General features: G+C 33.2%; 1 protein-coding gene across 1 annotated transcript; it reads left to right on the top strand.

The window, feature by feature from the left end:
* Nucleotides 1–1,173: 1,173 nt before the first annotated feature.
* Nucleotides 1,174–13,151, top strand: NPF2 (neuropeptide F 2). The gene is made up of 3 exons (XM_013320689.1): nucleotides 1,174–1,255; nucleotides 12,008–12,179; nucleotides 12,994–13,151. The coding sequence occupies exons 2-3, from the start codon at nucleotides 12,013–12,015 to the stop codon at nucleotides 13,103–13,105; spliced, it is 279 nt and encodes a 92-aa protein (XP_013176143.1). The 5' UTR covers nucleotides 1,174–1,255; nucleotides 12,008–12,012; the 3' UTR covers nucleotides 13,106–13,151.
* The last annotated feature ends 3,350 nt before the right edge of the window (nucleotides 13,152–16,501 follow it).

The raw sequence follows: 16,501 nt of genomic DNA, 5'->3' as shown, positions 1-16,501 counted from the left end.
TAGCAGTTGTAGACGAATACAGATTTTGTTAAAATTTCTTTACCAGTGTTTTATTTTAACAAGTTTTAAGAAATATCCAAAGGTATTTAATGACTAATTTTCACTATAAAAAGTTTAAGGGCCTTACTTTAAAAAATTGGACAATGTTTCAAAGACAAGTGTAAACATACGTCAATCTTTTTATACCGTGACTATGACGGCCATTTTTGACAAAACATGACTATTGGAATCATTGTTATGCATAGGCTTGCGAAATTAGTTCTTGACCAATAAATAATAAAATACTTATACCCAAAGTATATAATGTATGGTGATACATATTTATGTTGAAACATATAACCACTTTGACGTCCATAATATCCATCACCGGCGATCAAAGGTTTATAACCCATGTTACTCAAACATGAGTTTTAAACCGTGTCAAACTAATTTTTGGGGGGGGTAATACAGTAAAAGTTTATGTTGAACCTCAGACTCTTTCTACGGTATAACAATGTCAACATACACAGCCTTAATTTTAGTTGATAACATTTAAAATTATATACATATTTATGTATGTTCTGAGGTAATTAAAAACAAAAGGTTTATCGCGTTAAGCATCGTAAGGCGCGGACCGGGCGGGTATTCGACAAGTTTATTAAAGTTTAAAGAGCCAGGCGGTGTGTTACTCAAGCTGATCTCACGAACGAGCTTAATTAAGTAGCTCCCAAAGCTCCCGCGACGTGCGTTACACGTACCAACGCAGTAGGATACAGAAAGGCATGGAGTAGACAACTACTTAAAGCATCAAATAACTAAATACAGTTTAGAAGGTTGCTGTAAAAGTAATGATTCCAATTGAAATTAAAACTTAAATTATATTTTGTTGCGTGTCTTAAAAAAAAAAGAGAACATCTAATCTTTTTTTTTAATTAAAGTTATGTCTTATACTATCATTATCAATTATAAATTGTTATTAGAAAAAAGTTACGTTTAAAAATTGCCTTGTCAATAAGATTAAAAGAATATGAGACCGGTATAAAAGGATTTTGGATTTAAAAAAATATAAAACTAGACGACTCCACGGTATCCTGTGCCGCGCCGCCCACCTGTTACGGGTCGCGGGTCTGTAGTAAGCTGTAGCAGCGATAAAAAGCCCTGCGAACTGCTGCCGTCCTCACTCCCGCCCGAGCTTTCGATTGCGCTGCCCCAAGCTCACCACAAGCTCACCACATCTCACAACGTCTCACCAGTGATTAGTGACGCTACTTAACAGGTAAGTCTTAACTTGATAATAATAAAAATCGGTTTTAAAGTTCATTATAAAACATTTTATTTTTTTATTTATTGATAATTGTTCATTTTATTAATATATCGCAAACATTATAAAAAAAGCACTAAGAAATTTGTTTTTAATAGTTTTTTTTATGTTTTCTATCAGTTTTTCTATTTTTAGTAATAAATATATAATTATGTAGGATATAATGCATTGTTCTACTTTCTAAACATTTAAATTGGAAAGAAATCGTAATTAGAATAACAATTACAATATAATTAATACAATTTTATTATTAACTAGCTATCCCCCGCGACTCCGTCCGGGTGGATATATAAAAAACTTAATTAGTGTAGTCAGTCCACACATCCATCCACATAACATCCATCAAAACATTCGCATTTATAATATTAGTAAGTTAACAAAAAAATCTACTAATATTTTAGTAAAAAAAAAACAATACAATGCAATAATAGTAAAAATAATCTTATGAAAGTTTATCAAAAATAATACATTTCAGGAAACAATAATAATAAGTTCATAAACAAATTTAGAATTATTTAAAAAAACTTTTAATTTTTTTTTCGATATAAGAAACCATATAAAAACTATGTTATATTTGTTTGAAAATCATCTTTGCTTACTATCTTGATCGTTGAAGTCTATTACTTAAGAAATCCTCCTTTACAATAATCAATATAAGAACAATCTTAACAGTGTAATCTTATATATAAAATTCTCGTGTCACAATTTTCATTCCCATACTCCTTCGAAACGGCTTGACCGATTCTCATGAAATTTTGTGAGCATATTGAGTAGGTCTGAGAATCGGCCAACATCTATTTTTAATCCCGCGCGGACGGAGTCGCGGGCGAGAGCTAGTTTTTAATATAGAAAGGTGATCATTTTATATTATTTTATATATATATATCATCATCATCATCATCATCTTGCTACCTTTTTTCGCAATGAAAGTTCGATTCTGTCTACACTTTTTCTAACATCTCTGTAACCCATCATAATTGGATTCACTCTTTACGTAATCCTCTTTCACCACATTTCTTCTGTCTTCTTTTACCATTGTAACCATTGAAATTTTATCTATACTAATATTATAAAGAAGAGTCTGTTTGTTTGAACGCGCTAATCTCGGGAACTACTGGTTTTTTTTTATATCATAAGGCGGCAAACGAGCGAACGGCCACCTGAAATCGCTGAAGTAGCGAAGTGACCGTTGCCCATAGACTTACGCAATTGCATATATGTTGCCTACCTTTAATCGACGGAGGAGAGGATGCACAGAAAGAAAATATTTTCCCTTTCCATGCATCCTCTCATCCGGAAAGTCCACTTCCACTTCCCATCCTTTCCTTATAAGAAAAGGGTGGGAAGGGAAAGAGGACTAAATTAGGCCTCCGGGACGCACACTCATCAGACGAAACGCGGAATTGCTTCCACTTCACGCCTGTTTTCTGTGTGGTGGTGGTATTTCACCGGACGAACCTGGCCAATTCGTGCGAAGATGTTAAAGCGGGTTCTACCACTCTTAAAATTCGATCGGTCCGATTTGAAAAATTCTTTTTTTGTTGGATAGTCAATTTATAGAAGCTTTTAGGCTATATAACATTACGCTGCGAGCAATATTTTTTTTAATTCCGCGCGGACGGAGTCACGGGCGACAGCTAGTTTCATTATAATCTTAGTAATGTGTATAATCTCGCCGTATAGTATGTTCATACCACGCTATTCTGATTCTGCTCCGATTTCTTCTTTAATCAATTAGAGCTAAGAGAACCTTATAAATTTCCACAATGTCTACAGTTTTGTTGTAATAACAAATTATTACACTTCCAAATTTGGTTTTTCGCATCGTAATATCCATTTATTTCTACATGAAAATCTATCGTAAAAAATCAACTTTATTCGTCGCCGGTTCCATGGGCGCGGAATTAAAAAAAAAATTAGTAACTTAAAAAAAAAACATTTAATCCTTCCAATATCACAACACAATAAGCATAATCAGCACAAAAATAAATATAAAAGACACATAAAACATAACATTAATAAGAAACAGTTAAGTAGAGTGAATAGGCACTTACTAAGCTAGAGCGTACTTTCGACCAAATCTCCACTTCTCCAGGTGGGATCGTGGTCAAGCGCTAGCTTATAAAACGTAAAAAAAAACAGGAAATATTTACAAAGAGTGTTGCAACGCTGACTGGATAATTCATTACTTATGTCTTCTTCCAGACTATGTTCGAATATCCTTAATCCCTATTATTTTGTGATCTGCATTTTTATTATATTTTATCATAGACAATTCGAACAAAAAAAGCCAAAGGGATATGTCACGAACATTTGTTTGTTCAAACGACAAACAAACTGTTTGATTTTTCAGTTAATCTTGGATTAACTAAAATGTCAATACAAATAATTCGACAAAATAACATCAAACAATAATAGAGAAGTTAGAGTTAGAGATACATATATACATACTCGTATATATAAAAGAAAATCGTGTTAGTTACTCTATTTATAACTCAAGAACGGCTTTACCGATATGCCTGAAAATTGGTGAGGAGGTAACTTAGAGCCAGGAGACGGCTATGTCTCCTGGCTCTAAGCGATACGATTTATTCATTTTTTTCTATTTTTTTTATTTAACTTACTAATATTGTAATGTTTGGATGGATGTGATGTAGATGGATGGGTGTTTGAAGATATCTCTAGAACGGCTGAACGGATCTCCATTAAATTTGGCATACGTATAGAACATAGTCTGAAAAGCACATAGGCTACACTAATTAAGTTTTTTTTTATAAATCCACGCTGATGTAGTCGCGGGCGACAGCTAGTTTATTTATACAAATCAAAGAATGCTATGTACTTATGGTTTTCCCCTTTTAACCTTTATTACTTATCTATGTACACTATCAATCAATTACAGTATAATAAGATAAATTAAATAATAAGGTAAAAGGTTGTTTACTCAATAGATGAACAAACAAACAATGTAATAAAAGGATTCAAACATTTTCTTGCTTCTAACATATTGTCCTTTTGAAAGAAATCCTTCAGTCCTCCGAAATTGTAGGTAAAATTAAATTATTTTTTATTATACTGCCCAATTTGAACTACAAATGCTTACTAATATTATAAAATAGCCGTTGCCCATGACTCTTTCCGCGCGGAATTAAGAAAATAACTTACTTAATAACTTATGTATTCTTCCAGACTATGCTCTACATTTGTACCAAATTATATCAAGACTCGTAGAGCCGTTCCGGAGATACCTTCTAAGAAACATCCATCTAAAATTTCGCACTTTTAATAATAAGTAATATAATTAATTTCTTGTTTAACTTTTAATAACGTAAACTATAAACCAGTCTCAGAGATATTAAACATTTGTGTTAAAAAAAATATATTAAAATAACTTTCAACTTAAAATAATACTTACGTATTTTTTTTTCTTTTCTTAACGTTTAACATGTTATGTGCTCGTAAAATATTTACGATGTGTGTAAATCTTAAATGTAAATTAGAGACTTTAATTGAATTACGAATAAAATGTTAACAGCGAGTTAAATGTTTTTAATTAACGTTTAATTTGGGAACGAGATCTCATTGTGTTTTTAAAATAGGGGTATGTTTTGCATCGTCTTGTGTGTTATAATACTGAACGTATGCGTAAAACTTGTTTAAAAGTTAGGTAGATTTACGTGGGTTTTCATTACCGAAACAATAGTAGATAACATGTTATCAATCTTAAATATACTTCAAGAAATAGGTGTATGTCTTGGTCATATCAAACCTATATATATTTTTATCTGAGTTAAACCAAGGTCATGATGTTCCTCTCCTAGCTCTACAGACCTTTTCCAGCAACTTCTCCAGGCTATCTCTGGACACGGACACCCAATTTGTTATGCCCACTTTTTTCGCGTCTCTATTTACACCGTCTATTCATCGGAGCTATGATCAGAGCGCATGATCTTGTATTAACTATATTTCTTGAAAATAATAATTTACCGTGGGTTTCAGAGACCGAAATCACTTTTTGAAACATATTGTTATCTCTGGTTTGTTGAAGATAAAGACAGGAATGACGATATGTTTTATACAGAGATTTTGGTCTCAGAAACCAAAGGTTAGCGTTCTAAATATTTCAATTAATCTATATATATAAAAGAAAAAGTCGTGTTAGTTACACTATTTATAACTCAAGAACGGCTTTACCTTTATGCCTGAAAATTGGCGAGGAGGTAGCTTAGAGCCAGGAGATAGACATAGGATACTATCTATTCATTTTTTTTCGAATTTATGCCTTGAAGAGCTGCTTTTTATCTAACTTACTAATATTATAAATGCGAATGGATGTGTGTTTGAAGATATCACTAGAACGGCTGAACGGATCTCGATTAAATTTGGCATACGTATAGAACATAGTCTGAAAGAACACATAGGCTACACTAATTAAGTTGTTTTATATATCCACGCGGACGGAGTCGCGGGCGACAGCTAGTAATAAATAGTTTTCATGTAAACATGTTTCATATGATGTAGTTACAATCAAAAGCAATTCTATCTAATAGTAAAATCTTTACTAAATTGTAAGCCAGTATAGTATTATGAAACTGTTTAATATGTCAACAAGCATATTCTAATTTCGCAGTTTGAATTTTAAACGTTAAGTGTGACCAACTCAAAGGCGCGAATTCAAAACGCGTCGGATATTATTTTCACGCATGGCAACACTTTAACGAGAAACGGAACGTGCAAGATGGCGGCCACGTAAATACCCGCCAATGTTAAACTTTTAGTTTCTTTGTAGAAGGTCACAACTAAAAGTTTATGCAGAGTTGTCGTGTTTAATTCTTGAAATGTTTCGGGAATTTTCTCGAACTTTCTGAATTTATAACAATTTTATTTTAAAACTAGCGGTCCCGGCTATATTCTATAATATATCTATGTCAAATTTATTCTACTTACAAACAAACATTCATCCATCCATCCATCCAAACAAACGCATTTATAATATTAGTAAATGAAAATTAGCTGAAATTTTAAAATGCTTTAAATTAGTTTTCGTTTTTTTTAAATACGTACATAACTAAAATACGTAAGATCTTTGCAAAGTTATTCCTATGGCCATAGAAGTTTCTATTTTTAGAAACGAGAACATATCGCTGGTAGAACACTAGTGGATGTGGAAATAAAGATTGGCTACAACAACAGTGATAGCCAGCACTCAGAGCGCATTGTACAGAGAGCTGGGTGCAAATCAAGCGAGTCTAGTGATGTGACCTTTAGTGATGTACAATACATATCGATATTGTATTTGTACAGGTATTTAATATTTGGAATTAGATTCAAAGGACCATTTCTTTTAATCGTTTCAACTAAGGTAACATGAGCATATAGTTTACCATAGTCTTTAATCTTTTCAAAAAACAATATAGAATATCATCGTATATATGAGATTGCTTTTATGTTTTAAAACGTGAAACGAAACGCTCGATACTCACGATTTTTCCCCCCACTCTTTTCAACGGGTAATTAATCATAACATGTAGCGATGTTGTTTTTAATTTACACTGAATTTTATTTTTAATGAAATGAAAGCGTTTTTTTTTGTTATTTCTTTCTGTTAAATATTACTGGTGAATGTTAACTATTTGTTTACTGTGAATTAGATGCATTTATTGCAATTATGTTTATATTTTATGTATGTTGTTTCAATTGGCTGTCTTAATTAAGTATGAACACATTATTTCTTCAAACAAATAAAAAAATCAACATTTGTTTAGTTGGCATCGATATTCCTATAATTTTGCTGAAAAAAAAACTGTTCAGTTTTGACAAACCACATTCACTCGAGAAGAGAAGTTCCAAGAGAAACAAGAGAACTTACAATAGTGTTGGGGACGATTTTAACGGTGCATACTTAATATTTGGTTCCTAGTTCTCAATTGCCATCAATTTTCTTCACTATCGATATCAATCAAAGAATTAACAATATCGATATATCATCCCAACCCTAACCACTGAACGCTGCACGTTTTCACCTCAAGGATTTATTAAAAGGTTAAGAAAAAATATGCTACGGGCGGTCTAATTTGACGCGCTTCTATATTATTTCGTGATTAAAAACAATATTTAAAAAATATCTTATAACCTTACACGTTAATAAATAGTTTTATAATAACATAAGTAGTTATAAAAAATCTAGTATATTGGAATTGTTTATTTTATACTTATTTTTTTTAATCTAGCAATAAATATAGATGTAACCCAGGGATAGTATAGTTTCCCAACAATGAAAGTCTGTTTCAAACCGGTTCATTACTTTCGTAGCCTATTCAATGTAAACAATCAAATCTTTCTTCTTTATAATCCTATCTTACTAATATTATAAATGCGAATGTTTGGATGGATGGATGTTTGTTTGAAGGTATCTCCAGAACGTCTGCATGCATCTGGGTGAAATGGAAATGTAGAATATAGTCTGGAAGAACACATAGGCTTACTTATTAAAAAAAATGCCGCGCGGAAGAAGTCGCGGTTGACAGCTAGTATTACTATAGATCAATCATTCCCAAGGATAGAAGGTTAATCAAAACTTTATTAAACTAAAATATCCCTCAAAAGACGATAAATGATGTAAATAATTTAAAAAAAGATATAATAAAATAAATAGCCGTGGGCTGACGTCTCGGGTTATTTTCATTGATTTATGAAACAATATAGTGCCGAGATATAACGCTTAGAAGACTGCGGTTCGAAAGTAGCCTGGTTACATTATTAAATGCATTTTGTGCCTTTCATAAACAATAATAATACAATATTTTACAAGTAGTACGTATATTAATGACTTTGTCAATGCAAATGATACTGTAATTTGTCTCAAATCATGATGTGCTTAAACTTTAAAATACTTTAATTGAAGACTTCTATTACACTATTAATGTTTTTTTTTATAATAAGTATTGGAAATGGGCGCTATTTAATCTATATTTATATTGAATGACGTGCTCTCGTTACAAAGGCAAATGTCAGAATGATTAGTGAGGGGACACAGACGTCGATATTTTAGTAAGGCTAGTGTTGAGTACATACACTGTCATTTCCGGATTTTCTTCCTAACAATACTAATATGCTATACTAATATTAAAAGAGGAAAGATTTATTTGCATTGAATATGCTACGAAATTATTGAACCAATTTAAAAAATTCTATAAGTCCCTACCGAGGGGCTCGGAGCCTACCCTAAGTTAAGGGTGACTAGGCCATAGTCAACCACGCTGGCCAAGTGCGGGTTGACTTCACACATATCTTTGAATTTCTTTTCAGATATGTGCAAGTTGCATTACGATGTTTTCCATCACCGTAACAACGTCAGATAAATGTACATATGTAAATCGGAAATGGAAAAACACATTGGTACATGGCGGGGTTCGAACCCAGGAAGTGCTTGACCCTTGAGCCACCGACGCTCTAAACGACATAGGATATATTTATAACTAGATTTCTTCTTAGTTCCGTTGCTAGATTAATTAAAATTTGATTTATGTAACTATTAACGTTTATAATGTATATTGTAAATAGATTTTCTTTTTAATAAATTTAAATAATTTCATTCTAGTTTCAATCTAGTTTTATGTTAGGATATGGTTCATATTACTCAAATTATAAAATATATTCGAACAATACCGCGTCTTTCATTAAGCTATTTACGCTTTAAATGTGTCGCAATTTAAAAATAAGATAACTATGTTCATAAAACAATAGTTCCCTGATAATACAGATTAACAATACATCAACTAATTAGGTAAATGCCAACATTATTGCGGTCTAGTAATCGTGACTAAAATGATATTTTACATCACGTTGTCGATAGCATCAAGAGCTGAGCAAACATGGCGGCGCGCAAACGTTTGTCCGGCCTTAAATATCTCAATATACCTCATTAGGTAATTGAAAGTGGATACAATTATGAAGAGCTTTGTTAATAGTAGGATGAACATTCACAAGTTTAAATTTATTAAATCTGTATCCAATGTTCAAATTATTTAAATTATTTAACAGTGGTAGAGCCCGCTTTAACATCTTCGCACGAATTGTCCCGGCCTGCCCGGTGAAATACCACGACTATACAGAAGACAGGCGTCAAGTGGAAGCAATTCCGCCTACAGTCTGATGATGAGTCCCGGAGGCCTAATTTAGTCCTTCCCTTCCCACCCTTTTTCTTATAAGGAAAGGATGGGAAGTGGAAGTGGACTTTCCGGATGAGAAGATGCATGGAAAGGGATTTTTTTTTCTTTCTTTGCATCCTCTCCTCCGTCGATTTAACGTAGGCAACGCATATGCAATTGCGTATGTCTATGGGCAACGGTCACTTCGCTATTTCAGCGATTTCAGGTGGCCGCTCGCTCGTTTGCCGCCTTATGATATAAAAAAAAAATATTTGTTAGTTTTTGAGGTTATCCATAGAATAGATATTCCGTTCAAACCATTAACCTTGGGTTTCTGAATTCAAAATCATTATACAAAATGTATCGTCATCCCTGTCCGTCTTTAACAAAACAGAGATAATTTAACGGTGATATCAGATTCAGAAACCCACGATAATACGGGTAGATTACTAAGGCCTAAAGTCTAAGATCTTAGAACAATATCTTGGTTAAGAATTTGCTTCAGTGATTCGAACACGGTTCCCTGTTCAAAGCCGTAGTTTCAAGAGTGTGACCCAGATGATTGAGACTAAGAAATTGTAACTTCAAGAAGAAAGGCAATCATAACGTATAAATCTTTAATCTGACGATTCCGTATAATATCTTAAACTTACTAACTATTTCTACTTACTTTGTACTTATAATTCTAATTCGGTCACGTGTTTTCTTATGAAATTTTAAGTTCCAACTACTTTTTCGTACGATTGTTAGAGTAACTTTGCATCTTACGAAATGTATTCAAAAGTTTTCAAAACTATGAAACTTTTAAGTAGAGATTTAAGATTTTTTACAAAGTTCGTAATGTAACGATGAAAATTGTGTCGTATGTAACTTAAGTAACACAGTTTATAAGTAATAATTTCTACAAACCACCCTACTAATATTATAAATGCAAAAGTTAAAATGGATGGTTTTTTGTTTGAAGTTATTTACAGAACGGCTTAACGGATCTTAATGAAATTCGGCACAGATGTAGAACATAATCTGACACACATAGGGTACTTATTAAGTTTTTTTTTTAATCCCGCGAGGACGGAGTCGCTACAGCTAATCAGTAATATATTCTTTATTTATGGTTGTACTTCATACTTCAAGAAAGTATCAATTAATAGCAGTCGCCCGCTAAACCGCCAGCGTTCATCAAAATTCGCGCGGAATTAAAAAAAACAATTAGTAGCCTGTGTTTACTTGCAGAATGTTCTATATCAGTGCCAAAATTAACAGTGGTAGAGCCCGCTTTAACATCTTCGCACGAATTGTCCCGGCTCGCCCGGTGAAATATCACGACCACACAGAAGACAGGCGTGAAGTTGAAGCAATTCCGCGTTTCGTCTGAAGAGTGTGCGTTCTGGAGGCCTAATTGAGTCCTCTTTCTTTTCCCACCCTTTTTCTTATAAGGAAAGGATGTGGGAAGTGGAAATGGACTTTCCAAATGATAGGATGCATGGAAAGGGAAGATATTTTCTCTCTGTGCATCCTCTCCTCCGTCGATTAAAGGAAGGCAACGCATATGCAATTGCGTATGTCTATGGGCAACGGTCACTTCGCTATTTCAGCGATTTCAGGTGGCCGCTCGCTCGTTTGCCGCTTTCTGATATAAAAGAAAAAAAATCAATCTTAACTTTCGCATTTATAATATTAGTAAGATATTTTTATTTATCTTAGAATTAATTATTGGATATGGTCATAAAAGAGAGATTTCGCTAAAGGCTAATAGGAATAATTTCGTATAAATGTCACGGTAACCTACCGTGATATTTCTCTCCTTGTAAATATTTTTTTCATCGTTTTCTCGTTTGCTGTCTCGTTACATAGCTACTGTATCGAGCATATACCTTCCAATTTTCTACTCCGACATACCTAAGTTCAAACGAAGCCCCGTTCATTTAATAATGTAAACAGCTGTCAAATAAAACATCGATTTGACAATTATAAAGTGATCAAGAGATCAGCGAGCTATCTGTGATATCGATAATTTTGTAATTGAATCGATACCGCGCTGGAAGTGTGTCAGGCACATCCTTACTTCAAAAGGTCACTTCCAGTACGTTATCGCAACTGACCTTTATATAAGCTTTTACAAACTTTGATAGAAATTCGTTCATAAGTTGTAATTAAAAGTATAGTTTGTCCTATATTTCTACATGAGATCAAAGCCTAATTTTGAAATGCTATTTATCTAGCAATATCCTTAACAATACATAAACTAATTGTAATAACAAAACTAACAAAAACCAACGATCATTGCCTACAGACATCTGCATTTGTGTATTCGTTGCCTACATTTCTACAGAGAAAGATGCGCACAGAAAAAGGTTATTCCCCATTCCCATACGTTCGCTACAAAATCCACTTCCCCTTTCCAACATTTAGTATTATATAAAAGTTTTTCACCAGTTGCTAAGGTCTGAAATTCAAACATCCAAAGAGTTTGATAGTGTTATTATTTTTTTAATTAAGTATAAGCTATTACAATGCGCAGAATGATATAAAAACCAAATGTTTTATAAATTTACAGCAAGAATGCGTCTCCTGATTGCCGCCATGTTGTTCCTGTCGGTGATGTTGCTGTGTGCGGCGCAGGCGCAATATCCGCGCCCCCGTCGTCCCGAGCGCTTCGACACTGCTGAACAGATCTCCAATTATCTCAAGGAACTGCAGGAATATTACTCTGTGCATGGCAGGGGCAGGTACAATACGATCCTAACTTTATACCTGCTTGACATATCGTAAACGCATAGAAAATGGTAGGAAAATAACATGCGGCAGCACACCCAATGATACCGTAAAGTTTGAATGTTATTATATAATAGCATTGGTTTTAATTACGTTATAAATTAAAGTAACACGCAATTCATTTGTATTAAATCACAACTGCTATAAAGTCAATGCTTACATATACGTGGAAAGTGTTACTTTCAGATTAGATAAAGAAAAAGAAAGAGTAAGGTGGTAGGAACTCGCAGTAGTAGCTTGTTTCTTGCCAATCAAAAGGTTGAAAGCTTGCAAGCGGTAACATTATTTTGCTAAATATCTGCTATTCATCATCAGCTGACTATACTTCCTCACCGAGGGGCTCGGAGCCTACCCTAAGTTAAGGGTGATTTCACACATATCTTTGAATTACTTCTCAGATATGTGCAGGTTGCATCACGATGTTTTCCTTCACCGTAAGAACGTCGGATAAATGTACATACATATGTAAATCAGAAATCGAAAAACACATTGGTACATGGCGGGATTCGAACCCAGGACCTGCAGATTGCAAGTCAAGTGCTTGACCACTGAGCCACCAACGCTCCTTTCCTTATCTGCTATTACTAATATTATAAATCCAAGGTTTAAATGGATGGATGGATGTTTGTTTGAAGATATCTCCGAAATGGCTGAACGGATTTTGATGAATTTTGGCACACATTTAGAACATAGTCTGGAAGGACACATAGGCGTTTCACGTATTCGGACGAAGTATGGTGGCAGCTAATAATTACTTCTTTGTTTTAGATATGGAAAACGTCAAATGCACATATCAGATGCGTCCGTTATCTTCAGGGAAAGTCCGTTTTTCGAACACGCGATGAACGAAGGCATCTTCAAGAACCTCGGCTATAAGTAAATCTAACAAACGTCGACTAAACAACAACACAAATAACTTAAAATGATGTCAAAATATTATCCTTCTTTATTATTATAGTTTAAATTAATTATATTTGTTATTATAATAAAATAAATCTATTTTAATTTTACGGTAACACATTCACTGAAATAAGATCCAGGCTGGGTGGAATTATTTCAAGGATTTTAATTATTAATAATCTAAATTACATTCAGGCTATTTTATTAATGTAGTTGTGTTAATAAATGGTATAAAGAAATGTAAAAATGTTTCATCGTTAGTTTTATTTTATTTCCCTTATTAATATCACGAAAAAAAAAAATGTTATAGAACATTTGATTGTTTTTTGTTTTTCTTTGACGTTGAACAATGCACGTGCTTATAATATAACCGTTTATAGCAAACTAGCTATTGCATTGCACGGTTTGGAAACTAACCTTTGTTTTTTCGTTTAGGAAAATAATAAGACATAATCACTTCTAACATTTAATCAAAACGTAAAAACTTGATTAATCACAGCTAATAAACATCGATATACGAATATGCACACAAATATAATTTCACTAACACATAGATTTTTTTAAAAATAACCTATTGGAAGTGACTAGGCAAGTATAAATACGTACGCACGTACAAGCGATAGTAATAGGAACCTTTCTAAAATGAGATAAATAAGAACTATTTCGTTACATTAACTCATGTTGCAAATTAAAGTTAAAATATTGTCAACTAATAAACCGTACATTATTCGCTAAATATCTTAAATTGAAAAAAAAACATTTTCTTTGACGTTTCTCTGTTAACATTATTAAGGCTTTAATTTGGAACTGGCTGAACCCAAAAGGTCCTGCGTCAAGGCAACGTAAATCTTCGAAACTCGGCGATGTTACTCTCTACGTAACTTACGTAATAAAACGTAAAACCGGTTGGTACACAACATGCGTCGCCGACATTTTCTGTCTATCTGTTAAGTTGAGAGGAATCGCTGTAATTTTCAAAATGGCGGAGCAAATCCCACAACACGATTCTAGACACGCAGTTATACAATCTTACTTTTGTTTTACGTTGCCTTGTATACGAAGGGCCTTAATATTGCCTGTTATATTCTAAAGTCACTGACCTCTATATATGAACAGGCTAGAAACCAAACAGATATAAAAACGGCGAAAAACTCAAGTTTATTCGTCCGGCGGCGGCATTAACTACTTTCGAGCCCAGCGGGGGCCCTTCATCAGGATGAGTGGTACTGGTATTATATTATTTCGCGGACGCGGCCTGTCACTCACTGAAATAATACCAGAACCACTAATCCTGATGAAGAGCCCCCGCTGGGATCGAAACTAGTCGGTGCCGCCACCGGACGAATAAACTTGAGTTTTTCGCCGTTTTTATATAAGTTTAGTATAATGTCTCACGAAAGTTTGAACAGGCTAGAAACCGTTGTAATTTGTGCCTATTTGATTTAGAATTAATTGTCAGTGAAATCCACAGGCGCATTTAAGTCAGAACGAAACAGAAGCTGTCATCTCCAAGCAATGACCTATCCATTTATAAAGATCAGTGTCTAAAACTATTTTAAAAGCAACAAAGATTATATAAAATAGACATGACAAAATAATATCTTTGGCATTTAACACAGACGTTTTATTTAAGTGTTACTGGTAAGCCCACGTGTAAATGGTATAAAATCCTACATATTTAGAGAAAAATTTACATTATATAATATAATAAAATACATAAATATAAGTCTCCACTAACACCATTTTCATATTTCTACAAGAGTAAAAAATGTATAAATATTTACAAGTATAAAGGTATTCCGTAACATATATTTATTTATATCTCGATTTAATACATAAATAAATATTATAAAAACTCATAAAAACTATACTGTAAAATTGTAATATTTCTACATAAAAGTTTGATTGGTCTACAAAGTTTTATAATCATTGTTTTATTAATTGCATTTAAAATTGACAAACAATTCTTTCCTATTTATGACATGATTTAATTTATTAGCATAAACAGAGTTAAGGTTTGAGAAATTGATGTTTTTTTTTAAATTAAAAGTATGAAAAGGGCCATAGACATGTATAGACATGTTTTGTTTAAGAAAAATAATGAATTTTTTTATATGTCATAAGGAGGCAAACGAGCGAGCGGCTACCTGAAATCACTGAAATAGCCAAGTGACCGTTGCCCATAGACATACGGAATTGCATGTGAGTTGCCTACCTTTAAACGACGGAAGAGAGGATGCACAGAAAGAAAATATTTTCCTTTCCCGTGCAACTTCTCATCCGGAAAGTCCACTTCCACTTCCCATCCTTTCCTTATAAGAAAAAGGGTGGGAAGGGAAAGAGGACTAAATTAGGCCTCCGGGATTCACACTCATCAGACTGTAGGCGGAATTGCTTCCACTTGACGCCTGTCTTCTGTATGGTCGTGGTATTTCACCGGGCAGGCCGGGACAATTCGTGCGAAGATGTTAAAGCGGGCTCTACCACTGTTTAAATGATGTAGATTAGAAACAAATTAAAAATATGATTCTGATATTTTTAGACGGCTAATTAATATTAAGGTTTTATTTTCTACTACAGAGATACATACAATAAGCTAAAACACTAACTTTGGAATATTTGATAACAAAATTTACGTTAAAAACAAAAACTGATGACTGACTACTACTTATTTGTTTTCTAAGATCGCGTTTAATTTTCTATTAAAAAGTTAAGTAACTGTAATTAAAAAAATCACAAAATTTTTAATAAATTACAATTTAAAAATAGTTATTATATGACTTTTATTACATATACTAAATAATATTTACAATATTTAAGTTATATTACTAAAGAATGTGTTACACAAAAGCGAAGCGATGTCGATGCGATGTTTTTTGTCTCTTTCAAAACTGAATCGCGTATTCAAAGGAAGAGCGAGACAAAATCTAAACGCATCGATATTTAGGCCTGTAGTTGCTGTGAATAAGAATATGAAATCTAAATATATAGAGTATGTTTAAAAACTACTTTAATGAAAATGTTGCATATTAATTTATGAACTGATTTTTATGAAATATCCTAAAGACAAAGCGTATTTGTGATTATTTTTGTATGTATGTTGATTTGCATGTTTGTAACATCCTGTAGCCTAAACTGCTAAACCGATTCTGACGAATTACTTGTCATTCGATTCGTATTTTCCCCCCGAATGTTTTGGGGTAAAGTAAACCAAGCTTATTTAGTTTTATTTTTAATTATCTGCCTTTTTCTATCTTACTATACCGTACCCGCGGCTTTGATTGCGTTAACTTACAATATCAATTCATTCCTAACAATCAGTCTATTCTTTTATGACAATCCAGACCTTCCGTAGAATATAAATATACCTATCTCC

The sequence above is a fragment of the Papilio xuthus genome, unplaced genomic scaffold, assembly GCF_000836235.2.
Source record: "Papilio xuthus unplaced genomic scaffold, Pxut_1.1 DF825946.1, whole genome shotgun sequence".
NCBI lineage: Eukaryota > Metazoa > Arthropoda > Insecta > Lepidoptera > Papilionidae > Papilio > Papilio xuthus.
Note: the sequence above shows the minus strand (reverse complement) of the source record. Positions and strands in the feature narration are given on the sequence as shown.

Excerpts from the sequence above, each read along its gene's own strand:
- NPF2 (XM_013320689.1), top strand. The coding sequence starts at position 12,013 with ATGCGTCTCCTGATTGCCGCCATGTTGTTCCTGTCGGTGATGTTGCTG. Across the intron at positions 12,180-12,993 it reads TCTGTGCATGGCAGGGGCAG|ATATGGAAAACGTCAAATGC; the intron begins GTACAATACGAT and ends TCTTTGTTTTAG.